Source organism: Canis aureus, chromosome 15, assembly GCF_053574225.1.
Source record: "Canis aureus isolate CA01 chromosome 15, VMU_Caureus_v.1.0, whole genome shotgun sequence".
Lineage (NCBI taxonomy): Eukaryota > Metazoa > Chordata > Mammalia > Carnivora > Canidae > Canis > Canis aureus.
The window spans coordinates 41,397,683-41,425,414 of record NC_135625.1 but is presented as its reverse complement, the minus strand read 5'-3'; the positions used below and the strand labels follow the sequence as shown (position 1 = coordinate 41,425,414).

The 27,732-nt window shown below is 37.1% G+C and overlaps 1 protein-coding gene and 1 long non-coding RNA gene across 20 annotated transcripts in view; one reads left to right on the top strand and one right to left on the bottom strand.

The window, feature by feature from the left end:
* IDO2 (indoleamine 2,3-dioxygenase 2) overlaps nt 1–19,793 on the bottom strand; it is a 56,042-nt gene extending 36,249 nt beyond the window's left edge. For 2 of the 6 annotated variants that reach the window (XR_013353006.1, XR_013353007.1), the window contains exons 1-2: nt 19,510–19,793; nt 1,502–1,597 (exon numbers count right to left, since the gene is read on the bottom strand). Coding sequence is in view for 3 of the 6 variants with exons in the window: in XM_077849279.1 (XP_077705405.1) it covers nt 1,502–1,597; nt 19,510–19,608 (195 nt within the window). In the remaining 3 variants the exon portion in view is untranslated. Of the gene's footprint in view, nt 1–1,150; nt 1,213–1,501; nt 1,598–19,509 lie in introns of those variants that run through there. The other 4 variants (XM_077849279.1, XM_077849280.1, XM_077849283.1 and 1 more) reach the window with 4 other exon arrangements.
* Nucleotides 1–27,732, top strand: part of LOC144284583 (uncharacterized) — a 126,540-nt gene that overhangs the window by 26,481 nt on the left and 72,327 nt on the right. The window contains exons 1-4 of one of the 14 annotated variants that reach the window (XR_013353023.1): nt 8,704–8,867; nt 15,497–15,606; nt 21,889–21,924; nt 27,272–27,460. The exons of 2 other annotated variants lie outside the window; for them this stretch is intronic. This is a non-coding gene — a long non-coding RNA (uncharacterized LOC144284583). 11 more of the 14 variants (XR_013353025.1, XR_013353024.1, XR_013353032.1 and 8 more) reach the window with 11 other exon arrangements.

The window sequence follows — 27,732 nt, the reverse complement described above, 5'->3', positions numbered from 1 at the left end:
TGTTTGTTTGTTTTTTACCAAAATACAGATAGGTGTACTGGGGCTTTCTAAGAGCAACGTGGCTGGCCTGGAGGTACTTTAAGATAAAAACTGTAAATGTATTTATTGTGTTGTCTGTGCCAAGTAAAGGTCTCATGAGACAAATGTTTTATCTGTAGCTCCATGTATGGTCCAGGAAGCCATAATATTTGTTTTCATTTAATTTCCAATTGATTCAGTCTCAATTTGTGCTGGTGAACTTTTTTTTTTTAAGATTTAAAAATTTTTCAGTAATCTTTAAAAGCACAATTTGTTTTGGTTGAATGCTTTGCATGGGTACCATAGATTGATATAATTTGCTTAATATGATATAAAAATTCTTAAAATTTTTATCTATCTTTGCTACTTTCTCTTGTTTTCCTGCATATAAAGATATTTTATTATTTTTCTTCTTCTTTGTATTTCTTTGGTCATGTTAAAGAGACTTTATGCAGCAGGAAAATAAATTCTTAGGTTTATCTTCATTAACACTGAAGATGGTCCTATACATCTCTCATAGGATTTCCAGTCTTGTGCCTGCACTTAACAGGCATCTAGTATTTTTAAATACATTAGTATTTATAGATATTAAACATGTGTAAGTCAGTGATAGAGGATTTAGGAGAATGGAAAACCTTTTTTGTCTCTCTGAAATCACATGGCATTCCAAATTGGTGGGATTAAATCCCATGGAGACAAGACTAGAGAGAAGTATAAATATATATTGAACACTGTTCAGTGGCAGGGAATATGGAAGTCATTTAGTCCTTACAACAATTCTATGAGACCAGAATTTCTCCCTTTCTGTAAATAAGGACTCAGAATTACAGGGGTGAAATAATTTGTTTATAAGTTGGAAAGCTACTATGTGATAAAACCAAGATTCAGACTCAGTCTTCCTGAATTAAAGTCTATGTTTTCTCATTATATCCTATTATTACTGTGGGGGCAATATCAGTGCCCATGGACCAAGAAGTTTCACTGTTTTTACTCACTTTTGGGAAATATTCCTCCTCTTATTATTTCTGCAGAACCTACTAACTTGACTCAACTATTCTATGAGACTCCAATGGTAAAATCAAGTTGTAACCATGTGACATGCAAGAAGGACACTGAGAATATCTATGCTTACCTTTCTCTAGTTAGATCTTTTCCATCAGCTTGCCTATAATTCCCAAACAGACAGCCTTCCTTCTGCAAACAAATATTTGTTGAGTGCTTAATATGTTCCAGAAATCGTTTTGTGCAGGCTCTGGAAACTAAGGAAATGCATGTGTAATATGAGGAACAAGTCACTCCACTCTTCAGGAAAGGCGAGAGAGCTTAGTTGGTAATTTCAAAGGCAATGGTTTGTGTCCCTGGGTCCATTGACCCACTTTCATAATGCTGAGAAAGAGGAGTATGTGAGGATGAAATTAAGATCGTGAGAAGAACTTAAAGAGGAAAAAAAATGACCTTAAAGAGAAGAATGAAAAAGATATACCTTGTTCACTCGAGCTTGAAGCTGGCGACTCTCAATCAAATGAGGGAGTTCATTGGCAATTTCCATCCAAGGCCTAAACTGATCTGGAAGTTCTTTCTGCATTCAAAATGGAAACATCTCATTATTTTAGACCTCTCTGGGAAGCAGCTTCAGGGGAGTAGCTGCTTTCAGATTTTAGTCTTAAAGTAGAATTCAGGTCAGTTCAGCAACAAATATTGAGAATTCACTGTATGCTGGGTCCTATGCTAAGCATTACAAACACACAAATAACTGAAATAAAATCCTATTGGGCATGTAGTCTAGTAAGGCAGGAAAACATGTAGTCAGATATATCCTAATGCAGTGTAATATGTTCAATTACTGACGTGTATAAGTTTAAGAACTTGTGAAAAAAAAAGAACTTGTGAAGAAGAGGAAGTTGTTAATTCTGTCATCAGGTGTGGGAAATTAAAGGGAAGTATTTGTAGAAATATGACAATTGGGGTCAGTGTTAGAGTCTGAAAGTGACTTTGTTCGGTGGAACTTTGAAAATGGGAAAACAGTAAAACATAGGAGACATTGCATAAATAGAGACAACTGTGCTTCCTGGATTACAAGTGACTCAGTGTTACTGGAATATTAAGCCTGAGAGCAAAAGTTATGGACAATGAGACCAGAAAATCAGATCAAATTTGCTTTAATGTACATAAGGATTTTCTTTTTATGTAGTAGGTGACATGGTTCAATTTAAATTTTAGAAAGGTAATTTCATTTGTAGGGTTTGAAGGTATAAATCAGATTAGGAAGGCTTTGAAGTACTATAATGAGAACTAAATTTAGGCAATGACATTGAATTTAGAAAGGAAAAGGCATGTATTCAAGAAGTATTTGGAAAGGGGCACCTAGGTGGCTCAGTGAATTAAGCATCCAACTCTTAATTTTGGCTCAGATTGCAATCTCAAGGTCATGATCTCAGGGTGGTGAGATCCAGTGTCAGGCTCTGCAGTGGACTAGGAGGAGTGTGCTTGAGTTTCTCTCCCTCACTCCTCCCACTGCTTGCGCTCTCTCTTTCTCAAATAAATAAATCTTTCAAAAAAGGAGAAATATTTGGAAAGTAAAATTCAAATGATGAGACAATTACATTTAGAGGTGGGGGCTAAAGGCAAGATGACTTCTGGCCTAAAAGCACTGCCTGTGCTGGAACCATGTTTTAGCCAAGTAGTATATAGGCTGAATTTCAGCAATCCTAATTCCAACCCAGGAAATGGCACACTGTATCTATTGCTGTAAATAAACTTATGTTGGAATAAGTCACACTTGTGTGTTTACATATTGTCTATGGCTGCTTCTACATTATAGCCTCAGAGTCAGGTAGTTACAGCAGAAAAACCATATGGAATACAAATCTTCAAGTATTTATTACTTGGCCGTTCACAGAAAAAGTTTGCCAACTCTTGATCCCTATGGTCTACACCTCTTTTTTCAGAGTATAAACTGTATAAATGTGTCTCTGGGTTAAGGACAGGCCATAAGGAATTGATGGGAACACAAATTGAAACATAAATGCAGAGGGATGTCAAAAAGAAGGCATAAACTTAGTGAATTTATTTTTAATATTTATAGCCTAAAATGTCTGTGGAATGTCAAGATACTGGGCAAGTACATTTGCAGTTTGAAGTTCAGGGAAAAAAAATTAGTATTAGAAATGCACAGTTGGGAGACATAACTGGTAAAAACACCACATGTACTTAAAACCACAAGAGTGTATAAAGTCATTTGGGAGAAGTCACAAAGTGGAAGGAGACTGCCCAGATCAGCACACTGGGGAATATTGACAAAGCAGGCTGAGGAAGTATATCCAGCGATACAGACCAAAAGGGTTCAATGAGCCAGAAGAGAATCACCCTCCAGAAGTCAAGACGTTAGAGGACATCAAATAAGGGATTCATCAGAAGGTCAAAGGTATCATTAGAAAGTTAAAGGAAGATTGTCCCCTTTGAAAAAAAAAATTAAGAAGATACTCATGTATATCAGTCTTTCTATGTATCTGGCATAGAAATTTAGTTCAGGGTCAGGCAAGCAGTGTTTAAATTTTAGTGAGTTGAGGAAGTGAGAATACAGAGACCCAAAGTGTAAATTACTATTTTTAAGAGAGTCATAGGGCATTGGCAAGGAGGCATTTGAGTCTGAGATCTATCTCAATTTTAAAATGAGAACTTTAAGAAGTTTAGTCTTGAAAGGTAAAGGACAGACATGAGTAACTTCAGGCAAAATGTCACGGAGTAAGGGAAGAAGGGGAATAAGAGGCCAAATAAAGCATCTGGCTTTGAAGTGATAGAAAGAGAAAGTCTGGAGCTTGAGGGAATTTGCTCTTTATGAACTCAATTTCTCACCAAATGGGAGAGATCAGCTTCTATGACTTGAAGAAAGGGGTTGGTGTTAAAGTAATTATAGAAGGGAGAAGGAACAGAAGATTAAACATAAAAATACAAATACAAACAGTAAACTGTGTTATATGTCTTATATTATGTACATTAATACTATATTATCATGATATATAAAACCCATCACAATTTGAAAAATGTGTTTGGAGAGGTAGAGAACTATAAGTTACCCATAAATCACTTATTGGAGGCAGTCCTCTGTCTCAGATCTGAGACAAAATTGGGTTCAAACTCCTAATTAATTCATAACCTGGGTGAATCTAACATCCAATCCACAATCTCTGAAAATTAAACTTTATTTAATCCTCTCCTTTTTATCTTTGAAATTGAATCAATTCAGGACAAACTGAGAACTCCCTACTAGCTTTCTCAACAAATCAGATTATACCAGCATCATATTATTTTTATTTTTACTATAAATACAGATGATCATGGAGAGAAAATCCCATTACACTCTCCTCCTCAGGTGTTCACACAGTACCTCTGCTTCTGGAAGGGAGCTACCTTTCTCTCCCCTTCTTCTCCCAGGGAGAAGAAGTTTATAAGCACAGTAGTATAATCTTCCCCAGCAATGCTTAGCAGTGGGTGCAGAATTGAAGAGGGCTGGTAATTATATTGACCCAAGTTTGGAGATTTACAGAGTTGGTAGCAGAATTGAGAATATTAGCAAGAATAAAGGCAGAAACATTTATGATAAACAGACTCTGAACTGGCAACATGTTTGTCATCTCATTTGTATGATGCATGTTTTATGAACAAAAACTGAATATGGTTTTATAGAGACAATGGAATTAATCTTCATAACAGAAAAATCAAAGTTGCAGAGTCATAATATTCAGAACGTCTTTTTAAAGTGGGTTTTTAGGGGAACCTGGGTTGCTTAGTCAGTGTCTGACTCTTGACTCTGGCTCAGGTCTTGATCTCAGGGTTGTGGGATAGAGCCCTGTATTGGGCTACATGCTCAGTGTGGAATCTGCTTGTCCCTCTCCCTCTACTCCTTTCCCCACTCTCTCTCTACTCTCTTTCTCTCTCAAATAAATAAATAAAATCAAAAAAATAAAGTGGGTTTTAAGAAGGAAAATTGTAACCAAATCATCACCTCTGGCCTTCTCTCCTCGATGCCTAGATAAGGGATATCCTATTTTAAAAATTATATATATGGTGGCATCCTGGATTTCTGTTTTCTTCACCTTCATGCAAATCCTTAAATACTACCTTTTGCCTTCAGTTGTGCTGCATTGGAGTATTTACTTTTTCTTTTCTCTTAGATTCCTAGGGGAATCTCTGCCTTCCTCCTGTTTTTTTCTCTCCTTTGGGAAACAAACTATAAAAGACTCTTAAAACAGAGAACAAACAAAGGGGTGATGGAGGGAAGTGGGGCAAGGAGGGGCTAGGCAGGGTGATGAGTATCAAGGAGGGCACTTGATATGATGAGGAGCTGTGGGTGTCATATGTAAGTGATGACTCACTAAATTCTATTCCTGAAACTAATATTGCACTATATGTTAAATAAATAGAATATAATAAACATTAGAAAAAAATAAAAATTAAAAGTTCTAAAATTTGGATCATCCACAAACACAAAAATACCCAATAGCTTTTTAGATCATGAGGGCTCTCAAAGTGTGGTGCCTAGTCCAGCAGCATAGAAACTTGTTAGAAATGCACATTCTCAGGCTCTACCCCAGGCCTATTGAATCAGAGACTCTGGGGTGGGGTCCAGGAGTATGTGTTTTAGCAAACCCTGCAGATAAAGCTGATGTACTCCGAAGTTTGAAAGTCACTGATGTGGGGACATTGAAAATGATCAAGAAGAGGAGAAAAGATTTTAAAGATATTTCATAATTTATTAAGAATGTAGCATCTCTTTTAAGCTTTTCCTCTAGAGACAGGAGAAAGTATGGAATTGTGTTAATTATTTTTTGATTGCCAGACTTTTTTTTTTTTAATCTACAAGGTAGGAGACAGGATTAGTTAATGAACTTTTCACCAAAAAGCACCTATTTTCTGTCAGTTCATATATTATCTGGCATATCTGTTCTAAAATCTGTATGGCGGGACGCCTGGGTGGCTCAAGAGTTGAGTGTTTGCCTTCAGCTCAGGGCATGATCCAGTTCTGGGGATCGAGTCCTGCATCAGGCTCCCTGTGAGGAGTCTGCTTCTCCCTCTGTCTATGTCTCTGCCTCTCTCTGTGTCTCTGATGAGTAAATAAATAAAATCTTTTAAAAAAATCTGTATGGTATTCCAGTATTCTATTAATGAATATTACTAATTGTTTCTAATTTTTCACTATTAACAAATCTGAAACGATCAAACTTATACATGTATTTTTGGATGTTTTCTTATTATTAGGACAAATTCCAAAAAGTGGAATTGCTAGATTAAAGATTCTGTACATGGAAAGGTTGAAAATCACTTCTTGATTTTCTAACAGAAAAATTACATGAATTTATAATTGTAATTACAGTATGTGATATATAATGGGAGTGCCAGCTTATCTGATTCTAGAAACAGTGAGCATTACTAAACTTTCTTTTTGTTTTGTTATTTAAGATAGGATATGTATTATTTAATATTTAATTAACTTTCAAGTTAATTTTAAGTTAATTAAGTAAATTTTAAGTTAAATATTAAATGCTTTTAAGCTATCCTCAAGTATTAAATAGATGTAAAACTATAAAGTTTAAATAGCTATAAACCTAATTAAATATTAAATGCTTTTAAGTTATGCTTTTAAGATAGGATATGTATTATTTAATATTTAATAAACTTATTAAAATAACTTCACAAGAAATATACTCCTTTTGGAAATGACGATTAAAAATAATGCTGTCAATCCTTATGGCAAAACAATCAAAAAGCACAAAATTTAAAGGGTGGAAAGTAAAAGTACCCTAATTCTCATCCTCCCACCTAGCAATAACAACACTTGCAAGTTTCTTGTGTGGTTTTTCAGAAATTGTACATGCTATCATACTATTGTGTACTTTTATAATTCCATGATTATTAATGAGTTTGAATATCTTTTCATATGCTTTGATCATTGCATGTTGTGTACATGTGTGAAACAGCCACTCACAAGGTAGTCAAATTAACCAATATTTTCATTTTTGCCATTGGGTTTTTACATTATGTTTGGAAAGTTCTTCCCATCCCAACAATATTTCTTTTAGGCTATTTCTAGATTAACTATTAATACTTATATTTGGAATCCATCTACATTTGTGTTGTTCATGTTATGAGTTCAACATATTACCTAATTTCTATCTTAAAATAGAGTCCAAGGATGCCTGGGTGGCTCAGAGGTAGGGTGCCTGACTTCCAGCTCAGGTCATGATCCTGGGATCTGGGATCGAGTCCCACATCAGGTTCCCTGTGAGAAGCCTACTTCTCCCTCTGCCTATGTCTCTGCCCCTCTGTCTCAGTCCATGCCTCTCAAATAAATAAATAAATCTTCTTTAAAAAATGAAATAGAATCCAGAGATGTTGGATGAATTTCAACTTTACTGAGGTTACACATCTGGTAGGTGGCCAGGTCAAATCTCCTCTGACTCAGAGTTCAGTGCACTTAATACCTCATCAGAATAAACACAGGGAGAATGGTGGACATAGGGGGATGGAAAATGAGTGTAACTGGATAGGAAATTAAAGGAAACTGTGTTTTTCTTTCTTTTCCAATAACTGGAAGATCCAGATGTGGAATAGACAAAGATAATGAAATATTTGGTCTGCCTTCCTTTTTGAAAACCAATTTCCTATTTTATGTTATTCTTCTGCTATATTTATACATCTGCCAAAGTGTAATTTTCAAAAAGTTAAAAAAATTAGACATTTGTAATTAGACAAATAGAGAATTAGACAAAATTAGACAAATAGAGAATGTGTGTCCAAAATATCTTTGGTTCCTTAGTGAGGAAATCAGCAGGATGATAGAGTTGGTTCAAAAGCATTTGTTAAACTGGGTATTTGCAGAGTTTTTTTTAAAGAAAGAATGTTGAGATAAAATTGCTAAGCTTAATAATAATAATAATCCAGTTAATGTTCATAACTTTAGGGGTATGGTATATCTTCTACTCAACAGAAATCAGTTGAAGCTTTTCTTGTACAATGATCTTCAAGTTAATATGCAACCTTACAGGATGGGCCATAACTGATAGTAAGTAGCATATTAAACAAAGGGAAATTCCTTATATAATTAAATAGTCCTCAGGTGAGACTGTTAGGGCTCCAGGATGGTATTAAATGAACACATAGCCATCCTTTTGCTTTTTTATTGATAAATATTTTCAACCCACTTACAAAATAGAATAGACATCTAATAGGAACTATTTTATAGGAATAATAAATAAACTCTGTTAGATTAGCACTTTGGTTAAGTTAATTAAAACTTTGGTTAAGAAAATCATGTGGACAGTTTAAAAATACAAGTTTGAATGAAAATAAACCAGGAGAATATCAGCAAAGCTGGGTAACAATATGAATATTGCAAAAATTAGAATTTAAACTATCAGAATTTGAAGGAGATAGCTATAAATGAAATAAAATATTTAAGTGTCAATGGAAAGAGGCCATCTAACACTGCAGCAAAATCAAGCGAGGTCAAAGAAATAACTGGATGACTTTGAAGAGATAGATAAGCAGCATGAGGGGACTTGCAGGCTACACCAAAACATCTGGTTTTGTTCTAAAAAGCAGCAAGAGAGTTTTAAAGAGCAGAGGGGCGTGGCTGGATTTTCCTCTTAAAAAGTCACTCTGACTGCCTTCCACTGTTGCCTGGCTGGGAAAAAGTGGAAATGAGACAAAGTGGAAGGCAATAGCCCAAAGGAAAACGATGGTGGATTACACGAGGGTGGATAGCGAGGAGATACATTTCAGAGACAAAGCTGAATCCACTCATTCTCAAATGAATTTTTGTAAATATTGAAGATTATTGTGAAGCTGAGGTAAGAAAAATGTAGTTAAGGTTAATACAGGCAGAGTACCAAGTAAGAATTTACTAAATAGTAATTACTACTATTATATTATTATATATTATAAAGGAGTTGTAATAGGAAATAAGAAAACTCAACTTTAAGAAAAAACTGCTTTATTTATTCATGAGAGACACAGAGACATAGGCAGAGGGAGAAGCAGGCTTCATGCAGGGAGCCTTATGTTGGACTCGATCCTTAGACCTGGGATCACGACCTTAGCAGAAAACAGACACTCAACCACTGAGCCACCCAGGCGTCCCAAGAAAACTCAACCTTTAATAAAATACAGGAAAATGGTATAAATATATTTTGCTAATACATTTGAAAATCTGTATTGAGTCAGCATTTTGAACACTGTAAAAGATTGGTCTTTTTTATCTAGAAGTAGGAATCTTAATAGGCATAGAAAAAATGGAAAATGTAATTAAAGCTTACTAAAATTTTTCTAGTCTCCAGAATTATGATTTATTTTCTGTTCTGGAGCATAGAAAAACAAGACAGCATCCAATGCATCTTATGAAGATAACATAACATCAGGAGTAGTCCTTGAAAGAATAACACTACTGGTATTTATGAATACAAAAGGATAATCCTTAAATAAAATATTATCGAACTGAATTCAATAGTATGTTAAAAGACCAATCAATTTTGAGCATTACCGTGAGTATATTTTAACATTAGAAAGTTATTATTATGCATGAAATCAGGAAAATCTAGACAAAGAATATAGAAGATTTTTGGAGAGAATATTTTCATAAGCTGCTGGAGGATATACCAGAGTAACAATAAATAATGGCTAAAACGCCTTGTAAAGAGAAGGGACTTGACAATAAACATTTTCTTTTTTTTTGTTTTTATTGTTGTTGCCCCCCCTCCCATGGATGGTTAAATAGATTTGAGACCGAAGCTGAGTAGCTATGGATAGCAGCTCCCATAAAGAGCAGTTCTCCTTCTCTGGTCCCTCTCTCCACCTAGAACACAGTCATTCCCCATAATAAACACTAGACAAATAATACAAATTATAACTTTTAATTGGCACTAAAATAATTAGTCTATCTAGAATGCCCAAATCTTTTGTTTTGGTCTCCTATTGTTTTCTAAGCATCTACTTTAGTTCCTTTAAATGTAGAAAATAGTGAAAAAAATACTAAATTGAAAACAATGAATAAAATGCCAGTAAAAAGAAAATTAGAAAAGAAAGAGAATAGTAAATCCAGAGGTCATTAATTTGATGAGAGAGAGAGAGAGAGAAAGAGAGAGAGAGCAAATGGTTGTAGATAAGAAAGAAGTATGCAGAAGAGCTCTAAACAGGGACGCCAGAGTGGCTCAGTGCTGAGCGTCTGCCTTCAGCTCAGCTTGTGATCCTGGAATCCGGGATGGAGTCCCACATCAGGATCCCTGTGAGGAGCCTGCTTCTCCCCTGCCTATGTCTCTGCTTCTCTCTGTGTCTCTCACAAATAAATACAATCTTAAAAATAAAAAGAAAGTTCTAAACAACTGCCTTCAAAATTAGCTAGTGATAAGTTATTTTCAGGAACAAGATAGAGAATTTTTGTGCAAATGGTTTAGTTTGAATTAAAACATAAAGGGTGGAATAGACACACAGTTTTCCATTTCAGTTTTATTTATGAGAGGAAATTGAAACTAACCAAAATGTTTAACCCCATTTAAATTGCAGTGTTATATCATGCAAATGAGATTTGGTGAAACCATTAAAATTATGTTATTAAGGCATTAGTTTTAGGCAAAAGTTTATTTTATAGTATCAAGTTAAGCATGCAGAGCTCAGGTTTGGATATACAACAGGATAACAACTTTACAACTTTGCACGCGCGTGTGCACACACACACACACACAAGCAAATACCCAGATATACAGACTCTTAAGTAAATTACCTTCAAACAGCAAGGGTATTTTGTTTTTTTTTTTGTTGTTGTTGTTGTTGTTTTTTCCAAAGGTATTATGATTCTGTGGAGCCAGGAGTAATGTTTCATACATTTTAAAATTTTTCTAATATTTATTTAATATGTTTTTATTGGGCAGCCCAGGTGGCTCAGCGGTTTAGCGCCTGCCTTTGGCCCAGGGCGCGATCCTGGAGACCCGGGATCAAATCCCACGTCGGGCTCCCAGTGCATGGAGCCTGCTTCTCCCTCTGCCTATGTCTCTGCCTCTCTCTCTCTCTCTCTCTGTGACTATCATAAATAATAAATAAAAATAAAAAAAACACATAGTTTGATAAAAATTGGCATAATTATGGAATGAAATGGTATCAAATATTCTATTTCAAATTGGTTATGACTTAGAAATTCTGGGCTATATGATCCTAACTTATCCTGTTGTCAGTAAGACCCCAGGGCCTAGTCTGGCCTAGAATTGAGTTTTAGACTCAAACCAGAGTGTCAGAATATTAAGGGCTTTACAGATCAGTAATATCTAATCTTACTGAGTTCTTACTTTCATTCTTATAGCATACCCACGAAATGTTATCCTCATGTAGAAAAAAAACAGGGTCAGAGAGATTAAATACAACTTGTTAGTTTTAAAACTGATGAGTTTTAGCTAGAATTCAAACTCAAATCACTATGACTCTTAGAGAGTTTGCTTATGCCATTCATCAGAATTTGTTATGTCAACTATCTACTATTTCTTAACTAGAATTGTTTTATAAGAAGAAACATCATGGACCCCAGAGAATAATTTCCCAAGGATCCAAAGACTTCAGTTGGGAAAAATGATGAAAGAAACTAAAATCCAATTTTATGGAAACATCTTTCAATCGCAAATTATCATCACAACATTTGTTTTTATTTCTAGGCAGAGGAAAAAAACCACATGCAAGTACTCATGCACTTTCAAGAATATGTCTTTGTACCTTTTCCCTCATCCTACTGCAAAGGCCACAGTTTCAGAAATATGATTCTAGTGTGTCCTTTTAAATTCATGCAGGAGAAGAACCACTTCTTTCCCATGTAACCATGGTCACACAATTACTGCCCATATGATGGCTTTTCATATTCTAACTTTCCTCTGACTTTAAAGGTACAATTTTGCAGCCGAGGATGTGCCTTTTCTTCAGAATATATTGAGGTCATATTGATGAACATGAGCTAACATTATGCTGACAAAACTGGCCAATATTTAACGGTCCTTGTGTCTTGTTGACTGCTTAATATCTTGCACTCTGCTTTTCATTGTCTTCACCCTCCCATGCATGTGTGGTCAGGTCTTAGGACAATCATAGTTCTGGTTGCCCAGGCCCCTCTCTCCCTCTAATGCCTTATCTTTTCATCTCACTCCCCATGGTGGATTGGATGTATGCCTCCTCCAAAAAGAAAGAAAGAATGAAAGAACAAAAAAATGAAAGAGAGAGGAAGAAAAGAAAGAAGGAGGGAAGGAAGGAAGGAAGGAAGCAAGGATCCACTTGGAAACTGTGAAAGCAACCTTATTTGGAAAAAGGGTCTTTTTGCTGTAGTTTAGTTAATAATTGCAAGATGAGATCGTCTTGGATTAGGGTGGCTACAATGACAAGTGTCTTAGAAGACATAGACAGGAAGAAGAAGACACAGACACAAAGAAGGCCACATCAAGATGGACACAGAGAGTGGAGTTATTCTGTCATGAAAGTGATACGGCTGGAGCCACAGGCCAATAGGAAAGGCCAGTAGGGATTCTCCTATAAGAGCCGCTGGAGGGAAACTAGTCCTGCTGACACCCTGACTTGAGACTTCTGCTCTCTAGCACTCTGTGAGAAAAAAAATTTCTGTTGTTTTAAGAGACCAAAACTGTGGTAATTTTGTCACAGCAGTACTGGGAAACTAATAAATGCCCAAGCCTCATTTTGAATGAAAGGAAGATTTGTATTTTCTTATGGCCAATTTTCATTCTTTCTTAGCATCTATCAGCTGGTCTCCCCATGTTGTCTCATGTTTCTCTGCAACTGAGATATCCTGCATGAGAAAGCTCTGAGTGGCATCATTGTTTAAAATTCCAGTTTTTGGACTGTCTTGGCTATCTCTGCTTCTACTTCCTTATCTCCGTCCACAGCTTTCCCCTTTGTCTCTACTTACCTTTCTTGGTTCCTTAATTTTGGCACGTAAATCCAAACCTCATCCAACCTCCCTGCCCCCGAACACATTTTTCCTTATCGACCTACATTAACTATTATGAAATGTAATCTCTTTGTCTCTATCTCTACTATATTACCCTCACCACCTCAAATCTCCCTTCAACATGATCAGATATGCCCCAGAAACTAGGGGAAGTAGCAATAAATTTCTCAGGGAAATATCTGAATATTTCATACCTACAACTTATGTCTGGAAACTACAGCCTCCGATGCTATAAAAAAAGTACTGAGGCAATTATTTTTCTACTCCTCTTTCTAAGCACCTGGAGTCCACTGCTTCTACCAAGGGTTTTGAATTTCTACAGGAGAGTATATATGTATCTATTTTTCCTAAATAGTTATTTGGTCCCTGCAAAGAATAAAGTTCAACAAGCTATTGGGACTTCAAGATAAAAACCTCCTGCACAGTGGAGGACACAATGAACAAAACTAAAAGGCAGCCTACAGAATGGGAAGGACTCTGATGTTTATAGCAACATTATCAAAAATAACCAAACTATGGAAAGAACCCAAATGTCCATCAACTGATAAATAGATAAAGAAGATGTGGTATTATATATATATATATATATATATATATATATATATATATATATATATATAATGAAATATTACCCATCCATCAAAAAAATTAAATCTTGCCATTTGCAATGACATGTATGGAAACAATGTATTATGCTAAGTGAAGTAAGAAAGACAAATACCATATGATTTCACTCATATGTGGAGTTTAAGAAAGAAAACAGATGAACATGGGGAAGAGGGAAAAGAAAAAAAAAGAGAGAAGGAAACAAGCTATAAGAAACTCTTAATGATAGAGAACAATCTGAGGGTTGATGGAGGGAAGTGGGCAGGGGAATGGGCTAAATGTGTGATGGGTGTTAAAGAGGACATGTTATAATGAGCACCAGGTATCATATATAAGTGATGAATCACTGCATTCTACTCCAGAAACCAATAATGGGCTGTATGTTAATTATCTAAAATTTGAATTAAAAAATGAAAAAAAATTTCCAAAAAAAAAAAAAAAAGAATAAAGTTCCCAAAGTCCCTATAACTATTGGCACTAGTCCCCTTTTTCTGCTTCATGAAAAACTTAAAGTTTCCCTTTTCCTTTTTAAAAAAATCTTTATTTAAATTCAGTTTAGTTAACATATAGTGCATTATTAGTTTCAGGGGTAGAATTTAGTGATTCATCAGTTGCATGTAATATCCAGTGCTCATTCCATCAAGTACCCTCCTGAGGCCCATCACCCAGTTACCCCATCCCCCACCCACCTCCCTTTCAGCAATCCTCAGTTTGTTTATCTGTGGGTTTGTTTTTTGTGGGCTTATCTTTTTTGGTTTATGGTTTTTGGTTATTGGTGTTCTTTTGCTGGAGGACCAGTTAGGGGTTTATTGCCAAACGGTGAGAACTTCTGAGCCCTGGACAAATGTCATCTTTGAAAACACTGAGCCATCAGAAGCACTGCCAACCACACTGGAATTTTTGGCAGGAACAGTTCATAGGCAGTGAGGAACATGTACTTCTATTAGGAGATGCATAATGTCTGGTTGTGAGCAGCCATTGATGATTCTTTCCTCCATTCATTGTTTCACTGGGTTTGATAAGATGGTGATACATATTTTTTGGCACGTAAAATATGTTCAATATATATTGATCAAAATTAAACTAAGAAAAAACCAAATAAATGGTAAGTAATGCTACCGAAACAATCTCAGAAGTAAATGAAATATGACAAACCAAATGCAAGAATATTAAAACTATGTTCAGGTAAGATGATCATGTCAAGGAGTTCCCTCTGTCTATCCAAACCTACCAATTAACCCTTGTTCAAGTTCTGTCTTCTCCAGGAAGCTTTTCCTGTCACTTCTGGTGTGCAACAGGATCACTCTTGTCCTCCCAACCACCCTTAAACTTTCTCTTCTTCAGAACAGCTTTAGTCCCTTCTACTATTGCCTACAGGTCATCCTGTAGACGCTTCGGCATCATAGTGCTCTTCCTTCAGCTAAATATCCGTTCAGCAATAGAATCCTTTTGATAAAGAGCACCCTCCCCCCATTCCAGATGAGAGGCATTATGCTCCTGCCTCCTTTCCATTCCTGCTGGTGCGTTTATCTTCAGGCTGTCACTGCCTCTCCAATATCTGTCACCTGACAAACTTTGCCCTTGAAATATGCCCTCCCCATAACCCCCTTCAGAACCTGCTTAACAAGAACTGGTCAGATCACATTTTCCCCCTCCTCTGACACCTACAGCACAGCCCACATTCCAAAGACAATTGGAGTCAGGGACAACACCAGACTTACAACTGACCTCAGCTCAGAATTCCTTGTCTGCTCCCATTCTTTCCCCCTGAGGCTTCCTTCAGGCTGGACTCAGCAAAGCTTTTCTCTGATCAGGAGGTTTCCTCTAATGGTAATTATCTTGCATACTCTGTGATTTCCCTGACCATCCTGTCTGCCCCATTAGAGCAGCACCCCCAGTAGACCAGAATTGCCGGAGCAATACTTCACTTCTCTCACATGCCACCAGCATCCACCACAGTGCCAGCTGGCTCTCAAGAAGTACTTGGAGCAGGAGTGAGTAATGAAGGGGGGCTGTTGGTGGCCTTTTCTGTAGTAGCTATACCTTGCATTTGGTACATTCTGAGAGATGGTGATATTCTAATCTTATAATTTCTTCTTCATTTATAAGTCATTTCTGGATGATGCCTGGGAACTAATTCTTTAGTTTGGAACTGTTTAAAAGAGAAAGAAAGAAGAAGAAAGAAGAAAGAAAGAAAAGAAAGAAAGAAAGAAAGAAAGAAAGAAAGAAAGAAAGAAAGAAAGAAAGAAAGAAAGAAAGAAAGAAAGAAAGAAAGAAAGAAAGAAAGAAAGAAAGAAAGAAAGAAAGAAAGAAAGAAAGAAAGAAAGAAAGAAAGAGGAAGGAATTAAGCATCTTTCCTGCCCATGTAGATCAAAGTAAATAGTTTATGAGTTTATGCTCATAAAAGGATCCTTTGTTTTTGTATTTAAATTACTTCCAAGCTCTACTCAAGCCACAACACCTTTATTACTATAGCCAGTCTCTCAAGTGTAGACCCTCACCTCTCACCTGGACCTGCACCGTCCTTGATGCATTCTGTGCCTTTCAAGTACTGAGTCATTTAGGTTAGAGATTCCAAATTAACTGTTGGGTTGGGGCTCTGACATCAGTATTTTTTAAAGCTCCTCGAGTGATTTTGGTGTTCAGTCGAGGAACTGGTGCTCTCACCCACCCTGCACTTTGTGGAGGCCGAGAAAATTAAGGCCATTCCACTTTAAGATCTGCCTTAGCACTGGTACAGCCATCCCAGGCCCCGTGAATAAGGGCTGAAATTTACATTACTTCAGTTACAGGAAAAAAACAGTTTACAGTTTAACGTTCTAGAAAGCCCCATATTAGAATAAGAACAGAGCTCAATGCCCTTGAAAGCCCCATATCAGAATGTAAACAGAACTTGAGAAATTCCTCCACCCCATCTGGAGGTCCCCTAGACCAGCCCTTAAAACTAAGCTGAAACCCACCACGGGTCCAAGTCCCCGCTCTGCTGCTGTGTCGCGTATACTTGGACCCAAGCTCAAGCTTGTAAATAAACCCTCGTGTGTTTGCATCAGTGTGGGCTCCTTGGTGGTTTCTCAGATTCACAATCTTGGGCACAACACACTTAACATTCTACTAGAAAAAAATTCAAATGCCAGTTTCATTATGTCATTTGCCAGATTTGTGAAATCCAAATTCTTGAGCCTAAAATTGGAGATCTCTGTTCCATACTTATCTAATCTACAGCTATAATCTGCCCTGAGCCCCTCCTTTCCTGCCAAGCTGATTTCCTTGTATTCTTTAAGTCTGAAGAAAAATTACTCCCCGCCCCCGCACATCCACCCAAACACACATACACATGCACAGGACACATGATCTGGGAAAGAATTTTTGTGGCATGTTTATGGACAGGAGTCTGCAGGTATACATTTTTCACACTGAAACGCTATCCCCTGGAAATGTTTGAGAGTGGATAGAAACCGTGGGGTACAGTATTTAAAAACAAATAAGCCCCCTCCCCTAAAGTCCTAATATTTGCTTGTTCATTAGCTTGACTGTTTTATTCAGACAAACTTCAAAGTAAATATTCATAGTAAGCATCTAAGCTCGCTGAAAGAGTAACTTTGGGCCAGTTGACATGATGGAACAGCTCTCTGATCATTTGCCTTTAAACTAAAAGGAAAGCAAAACCTATTTGTACCCTTAGCAAAGTCAGTGACAGATATTTCCTAATTCGTGATCAGTTTCAACACCACTGCTGCCTGGTACCTCTGGTGACCAAATCCCTCCTAAGGCATGGAGCAACCTGGGGGCAGATTCTGATGAAAACTTCTTCTCTCATTTTGTGCTAGAAATAGGGAAGTTTAAAATTTTCACAGAAATCAAAGGAAACTAAAAGTGAAACACAGAATTACATTTCCAGAAATCTGACGTATGACTACTATAATAAAGTAGGCCCGGTTTGCCAGGGAATTTTTTACATGAACTTAGGAATGGAAATTTCTTGTCAGGGGGTATCCATTAGCCAAATCACAAGACAGACATGATCTGGCTCAGGACATTATGAGCACTTGATACCTGTTATTGTTTCTCATCTAGTTTTCTTATTTATCAACGAGGAAACAGAGGAAAAGTCGATGATCATGGTGCTATAAAGTTACATACTTTATAATATTATTTTTCCTCTGCTTAGTGTACATATTTAATCTCAATAAGTGTTAGCCTATTGATCTTTTCTTGCCTGTGAACCAGGGATGATAGGAATATTCCCAAATCAAGTTTTCCACACAGAATGGAGTTTTTAATGAACATTGGACTGAGGGTCAGGAGAACTGTTTCTAGTCTTGCACTAAATTTATTAAAGGGCTTCATTCCACAACAATCCAGTGGGAGTGGCACTAGATCTGCATCCACTCTGTGTGAAAACTGAGGGTCAGTGCTTGTGATTCACACAGGGTTACAAGAGTTAGTAAGTGCAAGTCAGGATGACTGACATGACACATTCTGATTTACCCAGGACTTTCCTGCTTTAACCCTGAAAGACCCATAACTTGGGAACTCTGTAAGTCCTTGCAAATGCAAATTCTTGGTCACCCTACCAGCAGTAAGAGAATACATTCTGTACTCAGGGCTACAACCCTACTCTCCGTAACACCCTGAAATCATTACTTCTAACGTTCAAGTTACTTGCAGATCTGTGGCTTGTTCCCTCAACTAACAGCTTAACAGACAGCTTTTGGGACCAATGAATAGATGATGTCTTCATCTGTATTCCCCAAACAACAATTGAAAGTAAATAAGCATTACAGTGGGTATTCAATAAAAGCTCATTGAATTCCAGACCATTCTTTAATCATATTTAAATGACAAATTAGGCTTATTGTGGGGGGAGCAATTGGATCTATTAAGCTATTGCAGTAACTACAATATTGGACCTCTAGATTCTCAACCAAATAGTTTTGGCCATTATCTATGTGATGTAGTAGGAAAAAAGATGTTGAGAGTCCTGAGTACTAGTTCTACTTTTGACACTCATATGGCTTTGGCAAGTTACTTCTCTGGGCTTCAGCTAGCCTAAATTCAAAAGCAGGAAGTTGGGATCAGATGCTTTCTTTCTTTCTTTCTTTCTTTCTTTCTTTCTTTCTTTCTTTCTTTCTTTCTTTCTTCTCTTTTTAAAGTTTTATATTTATTTACTCATGAGAGACACAGACAAATATATAGAGAGAGGCAGAGACACAAGCAGAGGGAAAAGTAAGCTCCATGCAGGGAGCCCAACATGGGACTCGATCCTGGGACTTGAGGATCACACCTTGGACTGAAGGAAGCGCTAAACCACTGAGCCACCTGGGCTGCCCTGGATCAGATGGTTTCTAAAGCCTCTTACAGTCTTAACATCTTGGCTTTGGACCACATTCAGAGAGTAAACAGTGTTGGTAAAAGTTAAGTGATGAAACAATTGTATTACAGGTTGTACCTTTAGGAGAGTTAAGAAATAGGTATCGTTAGTTCTCAAGGGTTACTTCCTCTTCTCAGCAATGTCTGTGAATATTTGATTCTTCCCACCAAGGCCCAAAGTACTGATGGCCTCCTATGAGCTTTTTGCTCTACTACTAGTAAGCCCCGATAAACTGATTTACTCCCTTAATTGATCTCTAAGTTCTGTCTTTTCCTTGGTAACTACAGATTTGCTCATATGTTTACTGGACTAATTGACAATCTATTAAAAACATTCTGTGTTAAAACATTCTGTTTGAGTGCTGTGGCTGTCACTTCCTTTTGTTCATAATTACACTTTGAGTTATTTGTAGCATCTTTCCCAGGTATTTATATTACCTGTCCCCTGACAACCACATAAATTAAGCAAAGGAACCAACAATAGGTTGAGAAACCTATTGTGTCCTGATCCAAGGCTCTATACTTACCAGAGGATTTGGAAGAAGAAAGCCATAATCTTCAGAAATGTGAAATCTTCTTAGAGATAATAATGGTGTTGTCTTCAAATTCTGACTTGGAGGCTCCATAATTTTGTTTGAAGTATCTACACTAAAGTCTGAGTTCCTGAGTGTCCACTACTTCAATATTTTATCAAAGACCCAGGGTAAGGGAGCTTCAGAATAGTATTTTCCCACTGGAGTTAATTCTGTAGTTTCTCAGCAACAGAGGAGAACCTTGATCTGAGGTTGAATTCCAGACTGCCACAAACTTTATCTGACACAAGGCTGAGTAAACACTTACAGACTGCTAATTACAAAACAGGGAAACACGGGCAGCCCGGGTAGCTCAGCGGTTTAGCGCTGCCTTCCACCCAGGGTGTGATCCTGGAGACCCAGGATCGAGTCTCCCATCGGGCTCCCTGCGTGGAGCCTACTTCTCCCTCTGCCTATGTCTCTGCCTCTCTCTGTGTTTCTCGTGAATGAATAAATAAAAAATCTTAAAAAAAAAAAACACAGGGAAACAAAATCACAATAGAAAAAACAACAAACAAAAACCTCCCTTTTTTTTCACACACATGTACTTTGAGAAGATTGTCTTTAAATCCAGAGACAAAAATAAACAAACAAACAAACAAACAAATAAATCCAGAGACAAATTTGTTCTCTTTTGGAAAAGGGGAAATGAACTAGAACTATGGTCATGGCTTATCCCAAATACCCTGACAATAACCTGGTCCACAATGACTTTCGACATATTAGGTCTTTATCCCTACTATTAACACTGGAAGTTAGTTATATTTAGACAGATATTTAAGTGGTTGGTGGTGACTGGAGAAGAGAGGAAGACTCTAAATGCATGTCAGAATCTCAAAGGGTTCTGAACAATGACATACTCTAACACACTGAACAACATACTGTACAATACAATTGCTTTGATTTCTTTAAGAAATAATATTTAATATTTTTTTTGAAATCTTTAATCACAATAAGGAGGACATATATATTCTTAAGTTTAACAAATGAGGTAGTGGATATTAACAAACTTAAGAGCCGGAGCACATTATTTGATTTAACCCTCTACCTATATCCACCATCTTTTGAGAACCTACCAGTAAGATAGGTGATTTTACCTATGAAGTAGCTACTAATTTTACCAGTTTTACAGACTAGTAAACTGAGGCACACACATGTAAATAACCCTGTCTATGGTCACTACACTAATTATTGGCAGGTGAGGACTGGAGCTGAAATAACTTGACTTCCAAGCCATTGCTGTGTTTACGAGATCAAGCTGCCAGACTATCTGTCAAAAATGCTCTCACAGTTTGAATTCACTTAACTAAGAGCCCACTTATGAGTTCCAAGTCATAGATCTGCACTATGGAAATTCTGAAGACTCTGCCTTTCGCCAAATGGACCCTGAACATAGGAAAGAAAGTTGTAAACAAATTATTTGATATATATTTTTAAAGGTTTTATTTATTTGAGAGAGAGTGAGAGCATGTGCATGAGTTGGGGGAGGAGCAGAGGGAAAGGGAGAGGAATAAGCCTACTCCCCACCAAGTAGGGAGCCCTACCTGGGGCTTGACCCCAAGACCTGGAGATTATGAACTGAGCTGAAGTTAGACACTTAACCATCCACTCCCGTAAAACAAATTTATTTGGAAGCTAATTTATCTAAACACATAGTTTCCTTCCTCTCTTTCTCTAGGATAAATAGAAAGCTAAAGCTTGCCTAGGTGGTTCAGGGTTGAGAATGAGACTCTTGGTTTCAGTTCAAGTCATGAACTCAGGATGGTGGGATCTAGTCCCAAGTTGGCTCCAGTTTGGAGTCTGCTTGAGATTCTTTCCCCCTCCCTCTCATCCCCTCTCTGCTCTCCTTTGTACTCTTTCTTTCTCTATCAAATAAATAAATAAATCTTTTTTTTTTAAGATTTTATTTATTTATTCTTGAGAGGCAGAGAGAGAGGCAGAAACACAGGCAGAGGGAGAAGCAGGCTCCATGCAGGGAGCCTGATGTGGGACTCGATCCCGGGTCTCGAGGATCACACCCTGGGCCAAAGGCAGGCGCTAAATTGCTGGGCCACCTGGGAGTCACTAAATAAATAAATCATAAAAAAAAATGCTAACAGCAGGAAATTCTCTAATCATTTATTGAACAGTTCCCATGGAAGGTTCAACTTTAAAAGTTGTATGTCAAAAGTAGCCTAATTTATGGTTCACCAAACACCTGAGAGCCATTTTCAATTATCTACTTTCCCTCAACCAAATACCCAGCCAGTCTTGAAATCTTATTCTAAGTGTTATAAATGCAACTTCTCAAACTTTATATGTTAATAATCATCTTGTTCTCTCTGTCAATTTCAGATGAAAAGAAGGCCCAGTTATTTTTGTTGATGCTCGGTATGTTATTTTGCATCCATTCCCTCTACCCCCTCTCCAGAATTAATTGTAACCTCATAAAAGCATAGAATCATAAAATATCAGAATTGAAAGGAATATTATAGAATAGATTATCTAGTTCAGCACTTTCACTAAGTATATGAAAAGCCTGAAATTATGGGAATGAAATGACTTACAAATGTCATCCTGGGAGTGCACATAAGAATTGAACAAAGAGTTCTGACTTGCCCCTCACAGTCCAGAATTTCTATTTACCCAGCCAGGCCTACCTGAGTGCGAATTTCTATCACTTATCTGCTGTGAGACTTTTTAACAGGTAGCTTAAAGTTCTGAGCTTCTGTTTCCACATCTGCAGGTAATAGCAATATTTATCCCAGAGACATTTCAGGATAAATCTAGGAGAAACCACTAAGTGAAGCACTTATCAGAAAACAGTAGATGCTATTTTTTATCATGATCCTTTTGCCTCCTTCTGGACATCCTTTTTTAATGTGTTTCTCTGGTTTTCTTTCCTATCATTCTGATTATATCTTTTTCTATTTCAATCATTGACTCCTTTTTAAAAAATTTTGGCCCCGAACATACACATATTTGTAGTGTTATTACAACTATTCTCTACTTCAATATGCTTATGTATTTTTATCTCATCTTAGCCATCAATTCTATATACCAGGTTCCCAAATCTGCATATTCAGTCTTGAACTTGCTGGCTCCCAAGGTTTAAATCTTATGGTACTTGTGGGTTAGTGAACATCTCAGGTCTTACCATAAAATCTTTCAAGAGCTCCTCACTGTGGGGGCACTTGTGGGTTCCAGCTGGTTAAACATTCAACTTGGTTTCAGCTCAGGTTTTGATCTGAGGGCCAGGGTCATGAGATGGAGAACTGCATAAGGCTCTGCACTTAAGATTCTCTCTCCTTCTCTCTGCCCCTCCCCATTGTGTTCTTTCTCAAATACATAAACAGATAAATAAATCTTATAAAAAAGAGCTCCTCACTATAAATTAAATAAAGTTCAAGTTTTCTTGATCAGGCATTTGATAATGTCCATTGCCTCACTCTTCATCGCTTTTCTAGCTGTGCAAAATTCTGCAATCACCTTGAACTTCTATCATGTCACATTCATGTGCTTCCTGGTTTGACAGTTACTAACATATTTATTTCATTTTTTCTGTTAGATTTTAAGCTTCTTGAAGAATTCATACCCAATTTTGCATCTTCCTTCAGCAGCATGTGTCCAGTGTCTGGTACTCAAGGAGTATTTGTTAAATGAGTGGTCTCTCAGAGTCTCACGGTGGATTCCATACTTTTAGAACCAGGGTCTTGATGCTAGGTAGAAATTCATACTGGCCCCAACCCAGAGACTTACTCTGCCCAAAGGAACATAGTGGCTACACACTCCATGAAGCCCTGCCTGACATCTTATTTACTAAGAGGAAGTAGCTGAAATATAATTGTGCACAGGAACTTCCTCTCCTAACTGAAAGGTTTGGACTTTTGGAGTTCTGGGTTCTATAATTAGCTTTACCACAAATTAAAATAGTATTAGTGTGCAACAAGGGTTCTGTTTGTCTTTGTGTATTACAACTTTTTGGAAATGAAGCAAGGGGTATCCAGAAAAGGAAAACATTCCTGATTGAAATTTTTAAGAGATCATTTATATTTTATTTTATGTTTTTAAAGATTTTGCCTATTTATTTATTTGAATGAGAGAGAGATAGAGCAAAAGCAGGGGAAGGATCAGAGGGCAAGGGAGAGACTCCTTGCTGAATATGAGCCTGATGCAGGGCTCAATCCATCTCACAACCCTGAGATCATGACCAGAGTTGGAGGTTTAACCAACTAAGCCACCTAGGTGCCCCAAGATATCATTTACATGTTTAATGGTGGCAATTTCAGATATAGTCTCAGTTTCAAACTGTTAAGGTTTAGAATCTGAATTGTCACAATCAACGCAAAAAGTGCTGGTACACGGGGACTATTCCTGTACAACTCATTAATCCCTTCTTTGTTTGTAAATTCAGTGGGACTTTTCATTCCTTTCTGATGAACCATGCAGGAATCTGGAATTTTGCCAAAGCCTCCGCTGCACCTTCTTTCTTCTTCTCCTTCATCTCCTCCCCCTCCTCCTCCTCAGGTACCTCCTCCTTCTCAGTACCTCCTTCCCCTCCTCCTCCTCAGGTACCTCCTCCTTCTCAGTACCTCCTCCTTCTTCTTCTCCACTCTCTCCCTCTCTTTCTTCCTTTTTTTTTTACCTTTTTTTTTTTAACTCTCTTCTCTTCTTGGCATTTGCTATGACATCCATTCCTTCTGGTTTGATTGTACTTAAAAATAATAAGAAAAAATGGTAGTTAATACTCACTGATTTTTCTTCTGTGCCAAGTTTTCTTCCATGGATTATCTCATTTAACCCTCACTCAGCCCTGTGAGTTAGGTGCTATTGTTCCCATAATTATTACTGAAGCTTGTAAAGCTTGTAAAGCTTAAGTAAAAGCCTAAGGTCATACTTTTTGTAAGTGGTGGAGTCAGGACTGGATCACAGACAAAATCTGACCTTAAAGTCACCACTCCTAGGAGAGGTGGAGGGGAAAAAATTAAAAATAAATACAAACGAAAACAAGAATAAAATAAAATAAAATGAAAGTCACCACTCCTAACCATGAGGGACAGGGCTTCCCTGCTTTGGTTATTCTCTCCTGTTAATTCTGGTTACGGTTTACTATCGGTGGTCTCCATAGTTCAGATCCCAACTTTCCTCTCCTGACTTTGTTCCCTCTCCCTGGGTGACTTCATCCATTCAAAGACTTTGCCTATCATCTCTAGACTGATGATTCTCAACATTTTGTTTCTATTTGAATCTCTTCTGCCGTCTAATAGATGACTTCACTTGACTTCTATAGAAGCTTTACATGAAAATCTTAATACATTGAACACTAAGGCAGGGGCAAAGGCTTTAAAACCTCCAACAAGGTCTTGAGCAGAGAGTCCACTAATTAATGAAAGGTCATATCTGTACTTATCGATTTATTCTCTCATAACAAGAACAAAATTGATCTGCCTCATCTATTTCATGTCTTGGTGAATGGAATCCCCCAGAACCAGGAATAAATGTGAAGGACTAGTAGAGAATAAAAAGTTAAGGATTCTTGTTCAAAATTATTCAGAATTACAAGATACTGACAGTAAAACATTAAGTCAAGCATTAAGCCTTTCTGTATGTGAGACCCTATGCGACTGCACAGGTTGAATGTCAATGAACTGGGCCCTGGTACTTCTGGAGCTAGAGGTGACCTGGAAGTCATCTCTCCACTATATACAACAGAACAGCAGTCTTGCTGATCCTGCTGTCTTAATTTTTCTTATGTTTCCCTTTATTACAAAATCTGCTGACATTGTCTTTGATTCCTTGATATTTACCATTGGAGTATTAAACCATAATCCCTAACTGATGTCTCTGTTTCAAATCTAATCCCATAATGCTTTCCCATTTTGAGACTTGAATTGCTTTTACAACCTCCAACCTCATCTCCCTGCCTTTATAATGACCCCCCTGTTTTATCCTACCCATATAATATTTCTTTTCAACTACTACATTTAAATATTTATTTGTGATGGGCAACTTTTCATTTAAATATTATTCAAATATGCAGATATAATAAAATCATTTCTATGCTTAAAATATTTCACTTTGGGATCCCTGGGTGGTTCAGCAGTTTAGTGCCTGCCTTCGGCCCAGGGCCTGATCCTGGAGTCCCGGGATCGAGTTCTATGTCAGGCTCCCTGCATGGAGCCTGCTTCTCCCTCTGCCTGTGTCCTTGCCTCTCTCTCTCTCTCTCTCATGAATAAATAAATAAAATCTTTAAGAATAAAATAAAATATTTCACTTGGTTTTCAAGATAAATTGAAACTACTTCATTGCATGGCCCTTAAAGCTGGCTATAGCTTAGCTTCACTAGCTTATCACCCTTATTTTTTTATGCTTCAGCCATACTGAACTATGTGTACTTCCTCAGACAGATCATGCTTATGCTGCTGTCCTTTGTAAACTCTTCTCACTTTCTGAAATTTCTAACCTTTCTTTCACTTGCATATATATTCTTCACCCTTTAAAACTCATGTCATATATTACCTTATCTAAGGAAGTCTATTCTTATGACAACTCTTCTCAGTACCACCTCCCTGCTTTGTCCATCCTCTTTCTGTTGCCTACTAGTCTGGGTTAGGAACTATACGTCTCTGCTCTTACACTCTTTGTTTGTATTTATATACCTTTCATCCCATTGTGTTGAATTAATTCATTTGTCTCTTTCCCCACTAATGAGCATCATGAAGAAAGTTTAATGTCCTTAATCTTTCTATCTCTACTATCTAGCTTAGGGACTAGCATACCATGTTTGCCCATTAAAAGGTTATTGAACAGATAAGTAATTAGGGTATAAATTCTGATGCTTATAGGTGAGCTTTAAATATTAGTGAAATAATGCTTGAGTTAATACAGCATTTATATTTTTCTTCTCTTAGCAGCCAATATTTTAAACTCTTGCTAAGTGCTATGATGTAAGAATAAAAAAGCCATGGATCCTAGCTATAGAGAAATGGTAAAATAGCAGTTGAAATAATACACACACAGAGAGAAAGAGAGTGCCATCATCACTATATAAGAGCAAAAGTAGCTTGTTCAAAAAAAAAAAAATTTTAAAAATCTAGGGGAATAAAGTTGAGAGAAACTTCCCTACAAGTTAATCCTTCAGTTTGGGTTTGGGCAATGGACTAAAACAGTGGTTCTCAAATAGAAATGGATATGTGGGAAGTGGTTGTATTAGCATGATTACTGGAGTTCTTTCCAGAGTTCACAAGGCTTTAATCATCCTTGGAAAATTGGAGGGTCTGGTATGTGTTATTTGTCAGAAGACATTCTCTTCCAAAGGCAGGTTATTCTGGTATTGACCTTTCCTCATTCATCCTACCTCCAATATAATTTTTGAAAATCAGCACAAAATAAGAAAAAGAGTTCCTATTCTGATTTTCTAGCCAGATTGTAGATAGGAAATTCCATTGACTTTGTAAACTTGTAAAATACACAAATATATACATATTTATTACAAAAATTATTGTCTTTGTAATCCAAAAGAAATATCAGTACTATTCTAATACTGACACATGTTGACTTATATTGTTTAAAATTTCCATTAGAACCTAGCCTGTCATTTAATTTTTTTTTCATGGATGAATTTTCAGGTTACATATAATTAAATCACAGAGTTGGGAGGCACTTTAAGAATGATCTATTGATCTCTGATTATTTATTTATTTATTTATTTATTTATTTATTTATTTATTTATTTGAGAGGCAGAGAGAGAGAGAGAGGCAGAGACGCAGGCAGAGAGAGAAGCAGGTTTCATGCAGGAAGCCCGACGTGGGACTCGATCCTGGGTCTCCAGGATCCCACCCCAGGGTGAAGGCAGCACTAAACCACTGGGCCACCGGGGCTGCCCTATCTCTGATCTTTTAGATGTGAACAAACAGACCAGAGAAGGTAAGTGATTATTTGAGCTCACATAGTAGTTTTCTTTTTATTAGATTTTAATTTTTAGAGCAGTTTTAAACTCATAGCAAAATGGAAAAGAAATTTACAGGGAATTCCCACTATTTAATCTTCTGCCCCCACAAGCACAGCTTTCCACACCACAATGGTATGCTTATTAAAATCAACGAACCCTACTCTTCCGCCATCTTGCCCCTCCACGAAGGCAAAAGAAACAAAAGCAAAAATGAACTATTGGGACTTCATCAAGATAAGAAGCTTTT